The following is a 22,431-nucleotide window of genomic DNA, read 5'->3' on the forward strand; positions in this document are numbered from 1 at the left end:
CTTCCCAACAGCTTCCCAAACTGAGGTGGTCTCCAGCATAGTGCTGGAGAATTTTGGCATCCATGCCAAAATCCATGCTCTGGGCTCAGTTTAGGATTTCATCATGGGCTGTCTCAAGTGGTTATCTGCCTGACACATGGAAGAGTGGGATACACCCTTGATTTGGCCTTTGCTCCAAATAGGGAGGTGTGGTGGTCTAGAAATATGGGCAGACATTGCCCCTCTGTTATAGTCTACTTCCTGGTGAAGTTTGATCTTGCAGCAACTATTCCCATCTACAAGAGAGCAGGAAGTTCAGATGGTCTATCCTTGGAGGCTAATCTAGCTAATATGTTTGGGAAATGGCCTCACTGCTCTGTGTATGTAAATGGAAGTCTAATTATTAATCCACTTCAAACTTTACTTTGATAATCACTTAGAAAATCCCTCAGACTTATTGTAAAATATTTTATTGATAACTGCAACAGGCATTCTAAACCATTTTTCATTAATTAACAAAATGACAATATTTTAGAGGAGCCACTGATTGTAAAATATATAACAGGCAAAGGGAGTATACTTCAAAGCTTTGGGATAATACGTTTTGCCTTGACAAGCAGGTTCACTCACATAAATAAGTCAGGGTGCATGTTTTTTTATTAGATCACCAAAGTATGCAGTTATGGTTTTCAATTTGTTGTTCAGAAAGTTTTGTTCTATTTCAACTTTTCCTCCTGGCCCAGCTAAGGAAGCTACCTAAAAAGTAAAAAGAAAGAAAAACAACGTTAAATAACTCAAAACGTGACACCGAGATGGTAATAGATTCAGGACCTTAAAAGCCCTAAACATCCTCAGCCCTGTATACCCGAAGGGGTGTCTCTATCCCCATCATTTATCCTGGACACTAAGGTCCCACTCTGAGAGTCTTCTGGCAGTTCCCTCACTGCGAGGTTACAGGGAACTGGGCAGAGGGCCTTCTCAGTAGTCGCCCCCGCCCTCCCATCAGATGTCAAGGAGATAAACATCTGACTTTTAGAAGACATCCCTGTTCAGGGAAGTTTTTAATGCTTGATGTCTTACTGTGTTTGATGTTTGAATTTGCTGGAAGCTGTCCAGAGTGGCTGGGGGAACCCAGTCAGATGGGTGGCATATAAAGAATAAGTTATTATTATTATTATTATTATTATTATTATTAGTAGTAGTAGTAGTAGTAGTAGTAGTAGTATAAGCGGGAAGGCTCATCTAGCCAAACCTGTTTCAGAAAACCCACTACCACAATATCTTTGATAGGCGACTATAAGCCTCTGCTGGGGAAACAATCAAGCCCATAAGAAGTTGAAATAAATGCTACCTGTTACATACACAGGGACAGCTAAGAAGGCATAGCTAAGGAGCTCTATTCATTGATAAGGCCATGGTGTGCGGGGAAACAGGTTTCTTTTTGTTCAAAAGTGGGGGACATTTTGGGGCAAGCAAGGCCCATACAAAGAGGATATGTTCCATTCTAACTAGAATGGAACCAGACTGCTGACACTTAGGAATACAGGAAGCTCAGTCTTATACTGTGTCAGACTATAGATCTATCTAGCTCAGCACTGTCTACACTGACTGGCAGCGGCTCTTCAGGGTTTCAGAGCGTGTTCTCTCCCAGCCCTGCCTGGAGATGCTGTGGATGGGGCCTGGGAGCTTCTGAATGCAAAGCAGATGATTTACCAGTGACCTATGGCCCCCTTTAATAGCAAAAAGAAGGTGACAAGTCCTTTAAACTGGCATCTTTAAACAGACTACCTGTATTATGTGGTACCTATATTAATGCCAATTCCATCACCAATTGGCCACATTCACATGTCACTGTGAAGCACAAACCATAGCTTACCATGCATACAAAAATCACGCCTACTACCCTGCTCCCTGCTATGGTTAGGTGAAAGCAAATCACATTCTTCGGCTAGTGCTACATCCAAATCAGGGACTGTGGTTTGTCTCAGCCCTAACAAACCACAATCTGTAGCCATATCATTTGGGAGTGAAACAAACCTACAAACCCTGGTTCAAATGAAACACAAACCAGAATGGTTTGTTTTCTCCCAACACTCAGAGGGAGAAGGAAATCAGCTGTGATTCATTTGTGCATTGCAAACCACGCGACATGTGAATGTGGCTAATGCCTCTTCCCATGGCTGTATTTGGATACAATATCAATTCATGACATGCCAGCATAAGCACTTAAGTAGTAAAAGAGTAAACTGGAAGGAAGCATATTTGATTGAATATAAACCCTCCCAGTGACAAACCTACGTTTACTAAAACCCTCTCATTTCCCAGTGCTACTTCCTGACCTCCTTGCTAGATAAGGGAAAATTTTGTCTGTGGTGCAGTGATTCATTAAGGAATTACTAACTTATCTTGACTCCCCAAAATATCTCAGCAGTTTCCATTTTTGCTTATGTACAAATGACTGGAGTCATGATCTACTTGTGTGGACTGGTTATATTACTGCAAGTGGATTTCTCTAAAGTTCATTGAACCCTGAGAGTTAAGGGGAAAAACTGGATTACACAAGACCCTCAATACAATCTAACTGCTTCTGGAAACTGCATTTACGGTACTCGGTTCCTGTCCTATGCACACTTGTTTTGTTAAAACACATGTGCATGTAGGCAGCACAGCAGGCTTTTAGGGAGAAACAGATTGGATTATATTTAAGAGATGCAACTCTCAAAAATAAAAATAAACATTCTTAGAGAAAATGAATTTCTGTTCACCCCATCAATTAAAAGAAGCAGGGATCATCATACAAATATACGTCGCTTCCAGTTGCCAGCTGCTTAAGGCAAGGTGCTACATGGAAATTTTCCAAATGGTCTGGAGGACACCCTCATCTCAAAGCCTTAGATGGCCAATGTGTGCCCTGTAAAGCTCAATGGGACCTTCTCACAAATTTGAGCATCCGTATGTGAAATGCCCACATTTGCTGCACAGCCTGGGCTGCGCCTAATGGAATAAATTTCACAACTCTTTCTGTTCTCAGTGTACATGTTCTCTATCTGCAGGACATGGAGATGTACAGTTCCAGAGTGCCTGCCTATAGACTACTGAACCCAGTCAAACTTGTTCGTGATCATCTCCAATGGTTTGAATTTGAGTTACCCTATCTGAAAAAAGAAAAACACACACACACACACACACACACACACACAAATCTTCCTGCTTCCTAGGATAGAATTGGATGTGGAGGCTGTGTTGATATTTGAAAGGGATATCCGTTATGCTTGTGCAAATCATGCTATCAGTGATGAGATCTGTGTAGTCTGTGCAGCAAAGATTACTTAGGAAAAACATATCTGAGCATCCCAAACTTGACAGGTCCCTCACCACAAAGATGCCATCCTATGCACATTTACCTGTGATTACATGCTGCTAACTTGACACACCTGCCCATTTGGGACCATCTTCCTATGTGATTGTACAAGCTATCACTGACATTTTTAAGTTATGCTTTTTCGTGTGCTACCAGTTTTTATCTCTGTTAACATTAGCAAGATCTGACATTTTTGGAACCTTTTGGAATCTGCAATATCTAAGCAGACTTTTATGTAAACTTGGGAAAAGGCTCATGATCTTGAGGGAATAAGTATCTGCTTTTCTCTACGTACTTTGTTATTGCAACAAACCTAGAACTGCAACTGAAGAACAGACAATGGCTTAGATTGTAAGCCCAAATGTTCAGCTTCTAGAAAGATCAGTTCCAGAAATGACAGCACACTGGGAATAGTGGTCTGGATGTGTGTGTGCAAACATACATACAATGAACTTTTAATAAAAGTCTGTCCTATTCCAGGGTAGGTGTGTACATCCATATAAATTGCATTTGAAGTAGCACTTTTTACTGCAAGTTGCTATTAAGTCCTCATCATGAGCAAACATCATAATGTCTAATAACACCACAAAAACAACATTTGTTGACCTAGTTTACCTTCACTTTGCTTTTGTGGTTCTGAGCTTTTGAAACAAAATACTTTCATGCGAAGTATCCCACAACCTGAAAACTCTGTCCTGAAAAGTGTATAAAGAAAGCCAGCAGCAAACACCAAACAGTTCATTCTTTGCTTAGTTTAAAAGCACAGCATGAATAATTTACTTATGCTATCTGTATCTTTTTGGTATGACTGCTCCCTCTAGAGGAAGTAGAAAGAAACTGACAATAATTCAAGTTTGATCACCTTTGTCCCTTCAGGCAGTGTTTATATATCTTCAACATTTTAAGGCTGGATTTGGTTGTTAACTGCTTATATTAAACTTTGTGGGGGTTTGTATATTGCTACATCTACAGCAATGTAAATGTTGTAAGAAAACTGAAAATGCAAAGTAATGGTGCCCAAACTTTTGAAGTGTGATGTCAGACCCCAGTACAAGGTATAACAGGTATAGTTCAGGATCTCTGATGTGCAGCCTGCAAGCCTTTCATTGCTAGCCATGCTTGAAGACATTCCTAAAACAAGGTTTTAATGCTAAATGACCAGGGCTTGGGAACACCCTTAACCATGATTAGAATTAGTAAAAAGAGGAGAGATTTGTGTGCAAAGTGATAAAGTGAATAATCCAATTTCCAACTTTTAAATAATTACTAGCATTGGAAAAGTTGCAGCTGCACCAGCCCAGTACAGCAAAACATTTAGTGATGGTCTTTGCCAAAAAATTACACCTGGTCCAGCTCTCTGAGTTCTTTGCTCCACATCAACTAGTATCTAGGGTTACATTGGCTCAGAACAAAGAGATTCCATTTATATAGTCATTTACAGACCTAGCCCCTATGGACTGGCCTAACCCTTTAAAAATGCTATCTAAGCTATCGGTCCTTGCTAACTTTTCATGTACTCACTGATATAAATTATGTTTTTCTTTCTGTCTGCTCCGCCACTCAGTCTCACAGAGTGACCTCAGTTTCTAGCACAGAATGATAAACACTACCCATACTGTCTATGCTGTTCAACATCTATCATGTTTCCCTTTGGTCCTTTCTGCCCAAACTTCTAAGGTTATTGAATGTCAAAGAGCCTACTTTTTTTTACAACAAAAATATTTACAGAAGCAGCTTAACATTCTAGGACCTGTAGCCCCTCAGGTGTTGGACTCCAACGCCCGTCAGCTCCACTCTGCAAGGGGCAAGGTCAGGAATGATTGGAGATGTAGAGGCCACCTGATTCCCCATCCTTGTTATACAAGGAGAAAGCTTGATAACAATAATATTCAATCTTTCCACATTCTACATAGGCTCTCAGTAGTCCTTACAACAAATGTGTAAGGTAGGTCAGTGTTATCGCCATATTGTAGATGGAGGTGGGAAGAAATGGAAGGTGAAAGACAGAGACTTAAGCCCTTTGGGCAGAGGTGAAATGTCTGTTCGCAGTTCAGGGGCAGAATTCAGTCAGCAGAAGCCTTGCTTAAGGACTTTCACTTGTGCAACAGGGCTTTCCCCACCTCTGCCCCCCAAAATGGCTTGAGTGGGTGTGGGGAGAGTCCCCAGAACAGAGTATGTGTGTGTGTGGGGGGGGATCATTCCTTTTGGCAAGCTGCAAATGCGCAACACTGAATTCCACCCTACGTCTCTAGATTAGCAGCTGTACAGCACTACTCCTGAACCTGCAAATTAAAACTTACCTGATCTATGTTAGCATTACGAGGAAGAAAGTACACAATCTTGCTGGTAATCTTTTGCGACAGCTTGAAAATTTCAAATGTACAGATGTGTTAAGGAAGAAAAAGCAAATACTCTTTTAATGGGGATGGCTTTTTAAGTAAGACATTCCCCTAAGGTAACACACATTCTTCCACAGGTATATACAGAATACCATGAGTGATATTCTGATGAGGGCCCTAGTCTACACAAGCAGCAGGATGAGGTAGCAGAGTGGATTGTACCACTTCAGAATGCAAGATAGGTACAGTGGTACCTCGGGTTAAGTAGCGTAGATTCCAGCGTATTAGGCGACTGGGAATATTAGACGACCCCCCAAATTGGCAGCTGCAATTTGGGGATTCGTCTTATAAGCCCAGTCGCCTAATACACTGGGCAGCTCTGCGCCGGGAGAAAGTCATCCAGCACGGAGCGGACTCGCTCCGCCCATATCCGGCGTATAAGACGACCCCCGACTTTTTAACCTCTTTTTGAGGGTTAAAAAGTCGTCTTATATGCTGGAATCTACGGTACTTAATTCGTTCCGGAGGTCCGTTCTTAACCTGAAGCAACACTTTAGCTAACGGAGCCTCCCGCTGTTGCCGCGCCGCCGGAGCACGATTTCTGTTCTCATCCTGAAGCAAAGTTCTTAACCCGAGGTACTATTTCTGGGTTAGCAGAGTCTGTAACCTGAAGCGTATGTAACCTGAAGTGTATGTAACCCAAGGTACCACTGTATAGTTTTAAAATATTCTAGTAAAAAGCAAAACAAGTATAAAAATGAAAACAAAGCATTAACAAATCAGCAAGAAGTATTGTTCAGATTAGCCTTCTTCTTGCTATGCTAATTTTCAATTTAGAGGTGTTAATCACTTTCAAAAACGTGTCTCCCCCTACCCCTTGCAGTTTAAGTGGTATATTCCATGCAACCACTTTAGGTCTCTCCAACCTAATTCCCAGCTTTTCTGCTGCATGTACTGACCATACCCAAACTACTTGTCAAATGTTGTTCGGATGCCTGATGATCATCTTCCAAAGCAACTACTCTATTCCCAACTTAAGAATGATAAGCATAATGCTAGTGGACAGTAAAAGAGGTTTACAGATTATCACAAGGTAAATCCTTAAAAATTTGGTATAAACACCAACAACTGGCGACAACGAGCCCACCAATTGGAGAACAGCCTCTACCAAAGGCGACATGGACTTTGAAGAAGCATGAACTCAGGCTGAAAGGGAGAAACGTTTGGCAAATCCTCACAGTGATCTAACTCTCACCCGGAAACCTATGTCCTCACTGTGGAAGGATGTGCAAATCCAGAATCAATCTCCACAGTCACTTACGGACAAACTGCTAAGACCATTTTCATGGAAGACAATCTTACTCGGCTATGAGTGATTGCCAAGGAAAAAGAAGGTATTTCTCCAGAGACAGAACTGTTTCTAACCCTCACTCATACCATATGGACAACAGATCTGAAAGGATGGTTGTGATGAATTTGGGAACCTGAAACTGCCCTTTACACTAGGTCCTCAATGTGGGAATTAGTTACTGAATCATCTAGGACACATGTAAAGTCATCCCATAAGAACTCAGAAATGTTAACCCGGAAGGAATTATTAGATTTAGTAGGTGATCTCGCCACAGGACCAAGAGTGAGATTTGATAAGTATCTGATTCTTTTCAGCCCTAGGAGTCTATGAACCAATTTAACATATTTTGTCTAACAGACAGTCAAAACTAAGAACAAGGAACTGTCAAAATGTGGTGGTGTTTTTTTTTAAAGCAACTACAGAAATTTCCCAGATTACACAAGACTTTATGCCAACTCAGACAAAACCTCTTCAACAACAGAAATCTGGTTGTCAGCATTATAAAGGCAACATCCTAATTAGGACCAATTCTGAAAAGAAAGTCACTTTTTAAAATAAAATCTCTTGTTAGTCAGAGTACCCAAATCTCTCCTGAGAGAAACAGCAATGAACATTTGATTTACAAGAATCAGTTTGCAACACTGTCATCAGCTGCTTTGAAGAAGGACATCACCAATCATTCAACAGTACAAAAATCTTAACTCATGACACTGGAATTCTTATCCAAGGTGTGTCATGAAAAAAAACCCCCCACAATAAAGCTTAATATAAGCAACTTGAAACTAAGACTACACTTTTCAGATCATTTGAGCCCCTTGCAACTACATAGAAATTTCTCTGGAAATAATTCTTTGGGAGGAAGGGTGGGGTATTAATTTAATGTATAAGATGAAATGATATATGGCAGAAAGCATAATATGTGATATGCGGTCACCCTGTAAGAAAAAACAGCATTTGTTTTACTTTTGTGGAACAAGTGACTTGAAAAAGGATATCCATCGGGAGAAATCATAGTTTGAACATCAAAGATTTCTGCAGAAGCATATTCAGGCCCACCCCACGGAGGGCTCAGAAACACAACATCTGCTTTTAAACTGGATGCTAGCTTCATGAAGTCTCCACAGATGAACTCTATTTTATCTGCTACTCCATAGACTTCTGCGTTGTTGAGAGCAAGACTGATCTTCACAGGGTCGATATCGATTGCGATTACTAAAAAGAATGAACAAGGTATTTTTTAAAACGCAGGTGTTTTTTTAAAAAAAATAATTCAATCAGTCATGTATGTTGAAAAGCAAGGAAGCAGTGGGAATTAGTACTTGTGCCACATAAACAACCAATCACCTAAGCTGGAATAACACCACTATATTTTCTCTGTGTTTGTATAATTTTTTTGGCCGGTGTATATTGTGTAACTCTAAACTAAGCTGATAATGGTTTGATTTTTCTAAGCAAGCAAAGCGTAAGGCTGAACTCAGATCGTCACGGAAAAAAAGACTCCATCTCTTGGAGGATCTCACTAGTGAAAGCAGCAAAAGCATTTCTGCAGATTCCTCCCTCCTCTTACATCCACACAGTGGAGGGTGGAGGCAGTATTCAACACTTTCAAGACAACATGGAAAGTGACACTGGGAACTGGAAGGAGAAATTTAGCCAATTGCAAAGACTAGATCTGTCCCTTAGTAAGAATCTTTAGCTTTAACTAGAACACACACATACACAATCTCTCTCTCTATATATATATCTACCACAACGCTAGCATATTAATGCGCACACAGTGGATAAGAGAAAAGAAGCAAACAGAAATGTTTACCTTTTTTCCCTGCCAAGGCAAACTGAATAGCGTTTCCTCCTACGCCACAGAATGCATCTGCTATTAAGTCAGAGTTGAATGACTGGCTTACACGATCCGCAATATGCTCTGCAATCTTCTCGGGCGTAACAGAAAACCATCCCTCTAATGGAAGAAAGCAGTAGTCATATTTCTGTACTTAAAAAAGGACAAGCTTGAACATAAAAATCAGGGAAGTATATAGCTCACACATGCACAATCATCATTTAGCAACTGAAGTATCAAGTGATGATCTACATGTGTAGAATGGTCTATTACAGAACTTGCCAATCACTTCAAAACAAAGTAGCTTCCAATCAATATATGAATTTACCTCTGTCTAACTGAATTCCTTCATCAAATCGAGAGAACAGTCTATACCGCTGTGCCCAGTATTTAGCCAACTCGGGATCAGCAACTATTTCAGGAGGCAGGGGCTGCCCACACCTGTTTGTCATCTTCGGTATTATCTTGATTTTCCTCTTGTTTGTAGTTTTTACTTCACCTAAACCAAAGAAAACCATACTTTGCAATTAGCTCATTTCTCTTAAATGGATTTAGCAACACGAAGAAAAATCTAAACTACTTTTATTACTCATTTCAGTTCAATTTATGCATTGCTTCAGAGAGCCAGGAGGAGTCCCAAAGTGATCACAGGGACAACAGCATGCAAAATATAACATACAATTAAATCCATTAAACTGAAATAAATATTAGTGTAATTGTTCACTTCAGCTGCTGATATTACAACAGGGAAACAAAAGCCACAGAGATCTGCTTTATTGCTGCATCTACTGTAGTAATCAAATGTGAAATTCACTACAAATTTATTCACTGGGAATAAGAAATAAAAAAATAAAGTAGCAAAAGAAGCATCTGAAAACATACAAAGAGATTTCAACAAAAATTAGTACAATGAAAACCAAAACATTCTTTTCTTCCAAAGAGATTTCAGAAATTTAAGAGAACACAGAAATTCTCTTAAACCAACCAACAAAACCTTTTACGCAAAACTCCCCCTAACACCTATGTTGCTTATCCTATAACATTTCATGAGAAAGAAACTGTTCATTGGACTAAGAAGATCTCTACTATAGATTGGAACTGCTCTCTTGTAAAGCAAACTCACAGAAGCAGGCAGAGTTCCATGCTCGCCCATGAGCCTGCTACATTTATTTCCAGCAGAAGTTGTTGCTACCTGTATTTTTATTCAAAGGAGTAGCTGGTGAAGTAGCACTCTGTTCATCACCAAACAATCTCTCTTGCAAATAAAAAGGGGATTAATTTTGGGTTTTTTAAGGCTTCGGGGGCTTATCAACAGTTTCTCATTCATACACACAGACACACACTTTTTAAAGCTTTTACTCAGAATTATCACATACCTTCTGCTTCCACCTGCAGGTAGTCCGGAATATCCACAGGAACTAACTCTCTTCCTGAAGGATGTGCATCTTCTCTTCCTGCCTCTTCCTTAGGCTCCTGGAACTTCCAGTCACTTGTTGCTACTACCAGATTTTCTTTGCCTTTTTCCTCAGTGCTGTTTCCTCCATGCTTAACAGAATCTGAACTGGAGAACGGCAGGTCACTTTTAGGAGAATCCAAATTATTTTGTGAGCTGGCAACGTTTTCCTGTTCCTCTGAATCACTACTGGAAGAAGGAGGGTGAACTCTGCTTTGAGACATCTCTTCCGCAGGCTCATTCACTTGTTTCAAGAAGCTTTCTACCTAGGAAGACCATGTATTACAGAACCACATTTCAAACAACTGCAGAAATGTGACTTGCTACTGAAGGGAGATTATCACTACTTCAGCAGTCTAAGTAAAAGGAGAAAGTCGTCAACAGAACCCTACAAAGGAACACTACGTTTTGGCATTCAGGAGCATTCACCTCACAGGCTCGTAGACTCCCCCCACCCCCAGGAAGGGCTCTTCCTCCACTCCACCACTGCTTACTGTGATATCCAAGTTGCTGAAAAATTATGGCTCGGCCTTAATCCTGATAGTTTCATGTTATGTCTACAATGAACCTTGGTGTAAGTGGACAATGCCATTGCAGAGAGAAACAAGCTGTTTTATCTGCGTAAACTGGTCCTTGGGTACATTGTGTTGCAGTTTCTTTCACTGTACATATGCAAACCAACGAAAACATTAGGATGGACATGCAGTACAGTCATCACATGACGCACCACCACATCAGATGACCTTGGCAGCTGCAGGGTATCTATATGTAGAAAGCTTTTGACATGGTAAAATCTCAGGTCCTGTATATGCCCCGGGAACAATCCCAGATGGTATAATGGGGCTGCGTCCTTCCTAAACATTGAAGTATCTTCTCAAGATACAGTCCTTACTAGACTAATATGAATTTAATTACTTACATAATCTAGTACACAGTAAGAAACATAAAATTGTACCGACTTTCTTTCTCTCACTAGCAACTAAGAGCATTCTAAATTATGATCACAACCTTGCACTATTTTTAAGAGCCAACAGACACACAGGTTTTAACATCAGAATCCCAAGTTCAAGACTATTAATATACCATATACCATATACTGACCTTAATCAAAATGTTGCTCTTTTTAACTGCCCCTGTCTCAGGTTCTTCTGTAAAAAATATATGCTTCCTTTTGGTCTTGACTGTTCTGTGCATGTCCAAGAATTTTGATTTAAACTTCATATTTTTATTGAGATGACTCACTTTTCTTTCACTGAAGTCAGGAATGTCTCTGTATCTGGAGAAAACAGAATAAAAGTTAAAAACAACCTTTTCAGTGAGGGGGGAGAAGTTTTGCTCAGCTTCACAGTATATTTATTAACTGTGCCTTCTTCAACTGAAGGCCCCCTTTATAAGCATGCCAACACTGCCACATAAATAGGCCTAAAAAATTAATGGAGTCACAGCAGTAAACTTTGCTTTTATACATACTGTGATACATTTATACCTTACCAAAAGGCTTTAATGCATTTTGTACGAATATATCTTGGGTTGAATCACTCAAGTATTTAAATAAGGCCTGGGGAACCTTCAAGCCTCCTAGCTAATTAAGCCCATCAAGTCTCCCCATTTGGTCTGCAATGACATTTCAGCCATGCCATTCTCACATGCCCTATACCTGATGTCATATATGATGTTGGGGGTGGGACAGGTTAAAATCCGGCTCAGCTGAAGGGTGATTTGCAGGCAAAACCAATCAGTTTATGCAAAGTACTGCAAGTATAAGTGCTTTGAAAGGAGCTTAGAAGTCCTTTTCAAATCACTCCAGAAGACCTTGATCAGATGATTGAAAGGGACTTGGCAACGGTGAAAAAAGTGCTATCTTGTGCAGTACTTTGAAAGGGGCTTCTCCAGAGGGTACCGAGTAGCACTTTGCAAGACATATGCAAGGGCAGAAATGACAGCCAACATCAATGTGAAGCCAAGTGATTGACAAGTAAGCTACCAAACATCGCCTGCCCAGGGCGAGGGAGATCGTGGTCTGGCCCACTGGCCAGATCCAGTTCTCTGCCTTTGATCTAAATGGATCGCGTAGGAACTGTTAGTGGAAAAAGAAAACTATTTACTATAGTTTACTATAGTATATTTACTATAAACAAGCAACATTCTTCCACATGGTCTTAGTTTTTCTTTTTTCTTTTTGTAATTATGAACAAGGTTAAGTATCCGTCATTTGTGACAACTTTAGTATATCTAGAAGATGCAGGAAGTGAACACCCATAGTATTTCAACAGGAAAACCTAGGAAAAGGACATATTCTACACATAAAACCAGCAACCATAAGCAGCATCACTTTTAGGAAGGGATGGCCAAATGTGGACCTCCAGGATTCTCTATCTGATCTTCAGGATAGTTTCCAAGTCACACTTCTCACTGACCCTGCTCTGCCTGCTCCTGAAGTGCTTTTGCATCTTACTTGCTTGAATGGCAAAGGTGTGTAGAAACCTCTAGATTTTGCATGGTTGAATGTAGCCTAGTGTAAAAAGGCAAGAGCCACACCTGTTGCTCCACCCACTTTTGCCAACCACTGGCATGCAGCCCCTGGCAGGTTGCCTAAGAGGCAAGGTGGTCAGGCTGAAATGGTTCCTCACCCCTGATTTAGGAAACCATTAGAACACTTATTACTTTTGTCCTCTGCCATGTTTCAGTCCCAAAAGACAGCAAATCTTTTCTGGATCAGCCTGGGAATGTTCTTCAGCATCCAATTCATGGCTAGAAAGAAACAAAATATTTGTCACTACAGTTCACAGTAAGTTGAGACAAAACAGCTGCCTATTTTGACTTCAAATGAAGGGTAAGTCGATTTCTAAATGATTATAAAGCAGCTAAGCAAAAGAAAGTGTCCACTGAATTCAAATAAGGACTTTTATCACTTGTTTACAAGGTCAGAAATTCGCACAGCCAGGTTCCCCAATGATGTCTAATAAATGCCTTCTCAGCATTACCCGAAGTTTTGTGCCCAATATTGTTTCAAATTGAGACTTAGGGTCTTCAGTGAAAGGTAAAAAGTAACCGTACAAAACCATTAGTCTAGCTATCTCTACCAGGAAGGGAGGAGACAACCTTGGACTCATAGAACTCATAGAATCTTAAGAGTTGGAAGGGACCCAACGGTTATCTAGTCCAAACCTCTGCAATGCAGGAATCTCAGCTAAAGCATCCATGACAGATGGCCATCCAACCTCTGCTAAAAAACCTCCAAGGAAGGAGAGTCCACCACCTCTCGTGGGAGTCTGTTCCACTGCCGAACGGCTCTTACTGTCAGAAAGTTTTTCTGAATGTTTAGTCGGAATCTCCTTTCTTGTAACTTGAAGCCATTGGTTCGAGTCCTACTCTCCAGTGCAGGAGAAAACAAGCATGCTCCCTCTTCCATGTGACAACCTTTAAGATATCTGAAGATGGCTATCATATCTCCTCCCAGTCTCCTCTTTTCCAGGCTAAACAAGCCCAGCTCCTTCAAGCACTCCTCATAAGGCTTCGTTTCTAGATCCCGGATCATCTTGGTTGCCCTCCTCTGTACATGTTCCAGCTTGTCAACATCGTTCTTAAATTGTGGCGCCCAGAACTGGACACAGTATTCCAGGTGTGGTCTGACCAAGGCAGAATAGAGTGGTACTATTACTTCCCTGGATCTGGACACTATACTTCTGTGGATGCAGCCTAGAATAGTGTTAGCTTTTTTTTGCTGCTCCAAAGGCCACTGTCTGTGGCCTTTGGCCCATTATCAAGAGTACAAGTAATCTCTTCTGTAATCTGTTCAACCCTCTGGCCAGAGCAACCATGTCTGTCTATCAGCAGCCTGCCGAGTAGCAAGGAAGGGTAGGGAAAAGACAGAGAAGTGAGAGCAGAAAGGGAGAAGAGAAGGAAATGCTTGGCCATGCTGGCTTTGGCACCTTCCAACATTGATACGTGATCCCCAACAGAAAAAGGTTGCAGACCCCTGATCTAAACTATAGTGAGTCATTCTTCAATAGAAATAGACCCAAGAGAACAGCCTTATATTTCACAGAATATTCAAATCACTAGTAATAACATGAAAGCAGCAACATTTTGAAAAAGGCAATACAGCAGCAGCCAGTAAGGGTTATTAAGTACAGTCATACCTTGGTTTTCGAACAGCTTAGTTCTCAAACATTTTGGTTCCCGAATGCCACAAACCTGGAATTGACCCGGAAGGAGCTTCCTGCAGCCAATCAGAAGTTGCACTTTGGTTTCTAAATGTTTTGGAAGTCTAACGGACTTCTGGAACAGATTCCGTTCAACTTCCAAGGTACAACTGTACACTAAACCATATAGGCATGCAAATGTGAATGGGAGAAGCGAAAGATATGATAGATAACCTGCCTCCTCTTTAATCTGACTTGTTTGCGTTCAGGTGGCTCATCATCATCACCATCATCACCATCACTGTGCGATCCCCTGCCTCCTGTGGCATCTGAACAAGATCTAGATGACCCCTGTGAAACTAAGAAGGAAAAGGGGGGGGGGGCAAGAAAGCATTGCTTTGATACACTGGTGGGAAATTTGTTTTCCGCCAGGTTTTTAAGATTCCATCAGCTCCATCGTTCATGGTCAATAGTCAGGGATGATGGGAGTTGAAATCCAACAACATCTGGAAGGCTACAAGTTCCTCATCCCTGTGTTAATGAATTTTATTTGTTTGCTTGCTTAATTTGTATCCCACCAACGGTGCTCAAGATGGCCAACAATAATACAGAACACAGCAAAATATAATAAAATACAATAAAACAGCAATCTTCACGCAGTCATTCATTTCCTGTATGAGGAAAGCAATTTCAATTAAAAGAATTACATTTTCACCAAATTCACAGTGGGAATACTGTTTTCCAGTTGCTTTTCATTAGGAACCCAACTGCACTCATCAATCTATCTGGTGTTAAGACAAAACTGTTGACTGTGCATTTGGCAAAACAAATCAATCTACCACCAATCTGAAAGCCTCTGCTTCATTAAGTATCTGATCTAGGCATTTAAAATTCAAAACTACCAGAAAGCCATTCTTTCAGAGCCTCTTTCCAAACAAGAGTATAACAAAGTCCAAGTAGCCAGCTCTGAATTGAAAACATCAGCATCTCAGCAATGTTTGGATTTCTGTTCCTGAAATAGTGACAGGGCTGGGAGGTGCCTGGGCACTGCAGTATGTTCTGATAGCACCTCAAATTGGTAGAAATGCCTTGCAAGAAAACCAAACATTTCTGTGGAAAGATCAGAGGAATTGTGGGTAGAATATTAGGGGTGTTTCAGAGAAGCAAGGTTGGGCTTTGTCTTAAGTGAAGATTGAACAATAGTTTCCCTTCATGTGGATGTGGATGGAACACACACACCCTTTGCCCCTTTACCACCTCAGACTGAAGGTCATTACCTGTACATCTTGCAAAATGGAACCAATCACTCTATTAGATTAATATTTTCAAAGTGAGACATCTGGGTGCTAAATAACCTTTGAAACCCAAGACCACAATATGGATGTGAGGCTCACTTTGTAAACAATATTCTAAAGACCATTCACATTTTGCAAATGACTCTTCTGAGTCCAAAACATATCCCTTTTGAGAAGAAATGCCTAATCCCTACCTGCCCTGGAAATGATAGGTAGAATTCCAGGCTGCAGAAGTAGCTGCTTATGCACACTTATTTATTCTCTACTGGATTCAGTGCAGGAATGTAGTAGACAGACAATATCTCTGAGCTGGCACTGGAAGCGAGTTGAGAATGTAAGCTGGAGCGGAGCACTTCTACACAAACACTGTCTACACCAATGTTCTGCATTTCTGCTGGCTGCTTGGTTTCCAGCTCCCCTGCACTATTTTCCAGGTCACTATTATGTGTGGTGTCAACTGAGAGCACAGGGAGAGGGTCTTTTTATACTTGTGTTCCAAAGCAGTCTAGGATGCTTGAAAGACAAAGTGATCAGCTCTAGACACAAAGTCTTTGATGTGTCATCTACACTTCTTCAGCTGAGAATGTGAGTTGCAGGATTGGGGGAAAGGGGAGCGAAAGGGAAACAGGATTGCAAAGAATGGGGAATAAAACATCCAAAATAATGCAGCTTTTATATGTGCCACTCAATGGAGAAATGCACATTACAGAATATGGGGTGGCTGCAAAGGAATTTCTTTCCTAGCATTTGCAAACACAGGGTCTTATGCCTTCTGGGAAAGGGAACCTAGTATACCAACCTGGCTTGTCTGAACATCCATTTTCAGAAGACGCATTACTTCCTCTTGTTCCCTCATCACATTTCACAGTCTGAGCAATATCACAAGGACAACACCTTTCAATGCTTGTTATGCTCAGTCCTCTCTGACCATTACAATCATCCGCATTTTCCAATTTGATCCGTTCTGTTTCTTCAGAGTTTAGATTTATTTTACTAATTTCAGGAAGAATGTCACTATTACAGTGATTATCATTTGGAGAAGGATTTTCCTTGCAGCTGGCACTGGACGCGAGTTGAGAATTTAAGCTGGAGCGTAGCACTTCTACACAAACACTGTCTACACCAATGTTCTGCATTTCTGCTGGCTGCTTGGTTTCCAGCTCCCCTGCACTATTTTGCAGGTCACTATTATGTGTGGTGTCAACAGTCCAACCTTGACTTGCCCAGTAGTGAAACTGTTGCCAGTAATACCAGTATAGTTCATTATAGTGCTGCTCCCACTTTTCCTTTACTTCAGGATTATTCCAAGGCTCAGTAATAGACAAAAGTTCAAAATTTTTCTCTTGCCAACTTTGCCACAGAAGTCCTTCTCCATACTCACTCCAATACTTTTCCCATTTTTCTTTCATATGAAACTCATCAAGTAAAAGGTCTCCATTATCACAGCTCTTGTCATTCTCAGATCCCTTTTTAATTGAAGAGTGATCATCGGAAAGAGACAGGTCATCTTCATCAAGATCTTCTTTCAATGATTCCTGCATTACTGTGAAAATATCTTGTTGCAGCATTTTCATTTTCTTCTTTTTCTTCTTCACTTTCTGACTTTTCTTACTAATATTCTCAAGTGCCTGAAATTCAGCATGAAAAAGCATAAATGCAATTTTTATGTACTTTGTTCAACAGATTCTGATTCAATATGGTTACCTGGTTAATTCATTTCACAATTTTTCATGTTATAGCTTGGTTGTAACCCAGCCAGAAAATCACAAACGACACATCTACCCAGCTCTACAATTCTATGATTCTACCCCATAATATTCAACTGCTATCTTATTTGGTGTGCTCTTAGATTAACAGCCAAGAATGCATTTGCCTTCCAATTTATTATTTCCAACTCAACTTTTCTTTTGTCACACTTCTTAAAAGCCCATTTTCCCTATTCCCTCTCTCATTTAACTTTGGTTTTTAATTCTAGAGCCAGGAGGAAAAAGAAATGTACTCCTGAAAATTCTTTTGTGGGGTTTGTTAATGCAATGTACTAAATTTACTTTACATTCCAATAACTTTAAATAGCACAAAGGAATAGAAAATACATTGGGTTTTATTACCAATGTCTTATGGGCTGCTGCATTGCCAAATTGAACAGGTAAGCCCATGCGTTTCATGAGTTCAGCCTCTGAATCAAGTTCAATGTCTTCCACTCCAGAAGCATGACTGTTAGATAAATCAGCAGTCCCAAAGGAATCATGTTTCTTGTCTTTTTCTTCATCCTCGGTGGTTACTTGATCTTCCCCTGTAAACCACAATACTAAGTTACAAAGTTGTATTTTCATTCTTACTTTTGTCAGTCATAGATTTCTAATGCAGAAGAATTACAATACCAAATTATTTTCCCCAACAAGCATCCTGTGGCAGTCGTTTCAAAAGAGTACACCAAGTTCCTTAGGAAAAATGATTAATTTCCCTTAAAGCAAATTGCATTAGATGTTTATTGAAGTTTGAGAAGATGCTCTCTTGAAAATACCAAATGTAAGTGAATAATCGATTCAAATGTATATTCAGTGATTGATTCCATGCTTAGATTAACTCTGTTAGTTCAAAGCTAAAGTTCCCAAAGTGCTTGAATTTAAATAAAATATTAAAAGCACAATTTCCTACTGCAGACACGATTTCTTCCTACAGGCACAAATACAAGGGGGAAAAGAACCAGAGGATCTCACAGTCATGAAGACTAGATACCAAAGGCACACAACTGTCTATATGAGAACCCAGCTACAAAACATTTCAAGCCTGAAATTCTATTTAATGCAAAACTATGTAACAAAGAAGGCAGCCAGCAGCCATACCATGTTTCCCTTGTCCATGTCCCTGTTTGTGAAATGTTATCTCCATGTGAGGTTCACAGGCACCTATTCTCATGTCCTCCTTATTCTCCCATGCCTTTTAAAAATATCAGCTAAATTAGTTTTAGCCTGTTCTTGTTGCTGCTATGTTCTTTTCTGCTGCTTTGCTCTTGCTACCAACTTGCTGTTTTTATCATTCAACTTCTGTAGAGATTGCAATGCTGCCCTGAATACTATCAGGGCAGCACTACAATCACTACAAAAATTCATTGACGGGTGGAGTATGAATTGTACAGTAAACTAACTAAAATGAATAATTATTTGTGGAACCAGTCAAGAAACCTAAACAGAATTCACATGCAGCAGTTTGTACAGCAGTTTCTTGGGATAGGGGGGAAAGCAGGAAAGGGGCACTGCTGAGATGCCCTACCAACTGGTTGTTGGTCAGTCTCCTACTGTTTTATGGCTGCAGGCTTTTAGATGCGAGTTCTGAGATATAATTGTTTTCAGGTACTGATGTAACCGTCTAATAAGAATCACTAGAATCAGGCTACAAGATACAGTGGTACCTCGGGTTAAGTACTTTATTCGTTCCGGAGGTCCGTACTTAACCTGAAACTGTTCTTAACTTTAGCTAATGGGGCCTCCTGCTGCTGCTGCGCCGCCGGAGCACGATTTCTGTTCTCATCCTGAAGCAAAGTTCTTAACCTGAAGCACTATTTCTGGGTTAGCGGAGTCTGTAACCTGAAGCGTATGTAACCTGAAGCATATGTAACCTGAAGCGTATGTAACCTGAGGTACCACTGTATTGGATAGCCTTGGGTAGAAGTGCTTAGCAGTGATTTGAATCCATGTTTATTCACATACATGTGTAACACTAAGAGTGGAATTTTTTGCACGTTCACTCAGAAGTAAGTTAATCTAGGCTCACTCCCAGGTTGATGTGTATGTAGTTCATAAGTAATACTACATTGGTTCACATACCTAAAGACACCCTATCTTGCCGATTCTCAAGCAGATTTCATATGTGTTTTGGAACAATATATTTACTCAAGCAAAACTACTGTTGTAACACTTTCCATATATACGTTATCTTCACTTTTCCAAAAGTCTTCACCTACATTTTCTTATATGGACTTTGAAAAATCTGTATCTGAGCATTGGGTTGATAAATTAATAGCAGGGATACAACTATAATTTGTTAATTCAAGTTTCTCTACCTTACAGGTGTGCAAACAACTTATTTTGCAATGCACACAATGTTAATTCAACATTTTGAGCATATCTTACCTATACTGTCACCTTCATCTTTGACATAAAATCCCTTCAAGCCTAGTTTGTAAAGTTTTCGATCCCTAGGGAATAAAATAAAAATACATGTCACTGTTAAGGCCATCTTAGAAATATGGAAGTAAAATAGCAGATGACAAAGAAAGCATGCAAAAAAGGCCTTCTTTACACAACATGCTATAATTTTAGTTTTCCTGAAACTAGTCATCATGTACAACAAAGAGTCTTGAGACACCTTAAAGACTAAAGAATTTATTTCTTGGGCTACATTCCATTTCATCAAATGTATGAAATGTTGTCCCAAGGTATAGATAGCCCAACTCTCTTTGGCATATTCTTCTTTCTGTTGCTCTCATATGCCTTCAGCTTCACTGAAAATGGTGTGTATTTCCATTCAAGAAGTGGCAGGGGTCTGTTCAACCTGGCACGTCTCCATGCCAAGACAAAAAATGCAACACGTTCTTATCCACAAGATGTGGTTTGTAGATAATGCAACCTTGACAGTGCAAGGAAACTCTGCAGAGACTCAACAACCCCCAGCCTACTCATCAACCCCAAGCCTACATGGAGTTTGGCTTCACCAGCAGCCTGACAAAGACCAACATCCTGTTTTATGGAAGTGAGTCATGGGTAGCTTACACCCGCCAGGAGTGACACCTCAATGCCTTCCATAAGTGCTGCGTCAGGAAGGTTTTGGGCACCACATGGCAGGGCAGAGTCTCAAACAAAGATGTTTTCTCCCAAGCTCACATTCCCAACATGTTTGCACTTCTGTCTCTGTGGCATCTATGCTGGCTTGCTCACGCACACAGAATGGAAGATGGCAGAATCCCCAAGGATGTGCTCTATGGAGAGCTGCCTTCAGGCAACAGGCCTGTTGACAGACCAACTCTAAATTACAAAGATGCCTGCAAATGTGACATGAAGCGGTGGCAATCGCATGAAGCGGTGCCTGGAGACGGACAGTCAGGTGCATCCACACCAGTGACCAATGGAGGAATGACCACTGGGAGGAGCACAGAGAGAAGAAACACCACAGTGCACTTGGAGCAACAAAACCAGACGGCCTAATCTGCCACAAAACATGCCTGTTCCATATCAGTCTCTACAGCCACAGCAGGTGCTGCAACTCTCCAAAAGTTTGACTTTACCCCCAAAGACACACACTTCCATTGTATCCTGAGACAGACAAATGGCAACAACATGAGAAGTCTAACACATAGCAGCTTTACCTTACTTTACTCGGGAGGGGGGGCACCCCTTGCATTTCACCCCACTGTTAGCTAGCAAAAGTGTGGCAGAACCTCATAATTACTAAAATCCAGGCTAAATTAGCTGAACTTGGAACCCCACTAAAGTACATGAGACTTAGTTGTGACTAACATGTCCCATCTATTTCAGTGGTACTTGAAGTTCAACTAAAACAGGAACAGGATTTCCCAAAGTGTGGTACGCATACCCCTGGGGGTATCAATGGGTGCATGACTCCCCCTCCCCACTTCAATATGATTTTTTGGGGTGCTGCAGAAAACAATTCAAAGATAGAAAAGTATTATTAACCCTTGCCCCCCCCCCCATATATCTCCGCTTGTGAAGATCTTTACACCAGTAAAGGTTGCGCTCTCCAAAGCGGCATGTTATTGTTCTAGGTTTGGTGGGAAACAGTGAACTGGTGGATCTAACCCATTGTCATTATCACCACCACCAGGTTGCTACTACTCAGAAGCCGCGGGAATTCAAAAGGACACTCCTCGGCGCCACTTCTCCCGCAATTAAGCCGCCTCGAATCCCTGTCAGGGAACAAGGCGGGAAATAAACGAGCAAGCAAAAAAAGCGAGTGAGACCTTCAGGCTGGCCGCTCACACCGGCTCCCCCCCCCCTTCGCCCCCTCCCAGACTCACTCCACGAAGGCTCGCGTGCACAGGCAGAGGATGTCGCTTCCTGCCTCCGCCTCTCCTTCGCCCCGCAGCGTGAGCAGCAGCTCGGCCACCACCAGGGTCTGCGGCACCTCGCGCAACATGCCGCCGCTTCTGCCCCTCGAAAGGACTCGAGGCAAGCAAGGCTCAGAACCCCGTGGGAGAAAGAGCGTGGCGGACCCAAACGGGGACGGGTATTTCCGGCGGAAGTGCGCCTCCGCGAGTGTTGCACCCCATAAGAGTCCGGCGGGAGGGGAGTAGGCGATGGCGCGCGGGGCCGCTTTGAGGAGCAGAGAGAATTTGCTTGGCGAGGCTGGAAGGAGGTGGGGAACACCTCCCTTTTCTGCGGACATTTGAACTACAATTACAATAAAAAGATTTTGTCCTGTTTCAGCCGTGCAGTTGTTTTGTGCTGTTGCCAGGTGTTCTCGAGGCCGGTTTACCCCCCCTCCGCCTCCGGCACAGGAAGGCAGATGCAAAAAAAGGGCTGTGTCATAAGAAATGCAACTTTATCCCGCTGGATGGCGCAAAATCAATCCTTAACGACAGCCAGTCTCCCATTTTCTAATGTTGTCCATGTTACAAGGAACTCTCTCTTTCCCTCTCCCTCCCTCCCTCTCTC

At 41.3% G+C, this 22,431-nt stretch overlaps 1 protein-coding gene across 2 annotated transcripts; it reads right to left on the minus strand.

Annotated features, from left to right (window-relative positions):
• Positions 1-433: 433 nt before the first annotated feature.
• Positions 434-22,015, minus strand: TGS1 (trimethylguanosine synthase 1). 2 transcript variants are annotated; one of them, XM_083747611.1, is made up of 13 exons: positions 21,795-22,015; positions 19,894-19,958; positions 17,869-18,053; positions 16,560-17,388; positions 14,704-14,824; positions 12,985-13,071; positions 11,422-11,596; positions 10,244-10,586; positions 9,196-9,366; positions 8,844-8,987; positions 8,024-8,242; positions 5,641-5,717; positions 434-735 (listed from the first exon to the last, which is right to left on the minus strand). In XM_083747611.1, exons 1-13 carry the CDS (start codon positions 21,911-21,913, stop codon positions 619-621), a joined length of 2,652 nt encoding a protein of 883 aa, XP_083603737.1. In that variant the 5' UTR covers positions 21,914-22,015; the 3' UTR covers positions 434-618. The 2 variants fall into 2 exon arrangements, with proteins under 2 accessions (XP_083603737.1, XP_083603738.1); XM_083747612.1 differs by lacking the exon at positions 21,795-22,015 and having other exon boundaries at positions 19,894-20,188.
• Positions 22,016-22,431: the final 416 nt, after the last annotated feature.

This window comes from Podarcis gaigeae (assembly GCF_964106915.1).
Source record: "Podarcis gaigeae genome assembly, chromosome: 7".
Taxonomy (NCBI): Eukaryota; Metazoa; Chordata; class Lepidosauria; order Squamata; family Lacertidae; genus Podarcis; species Podarcis gaigeae.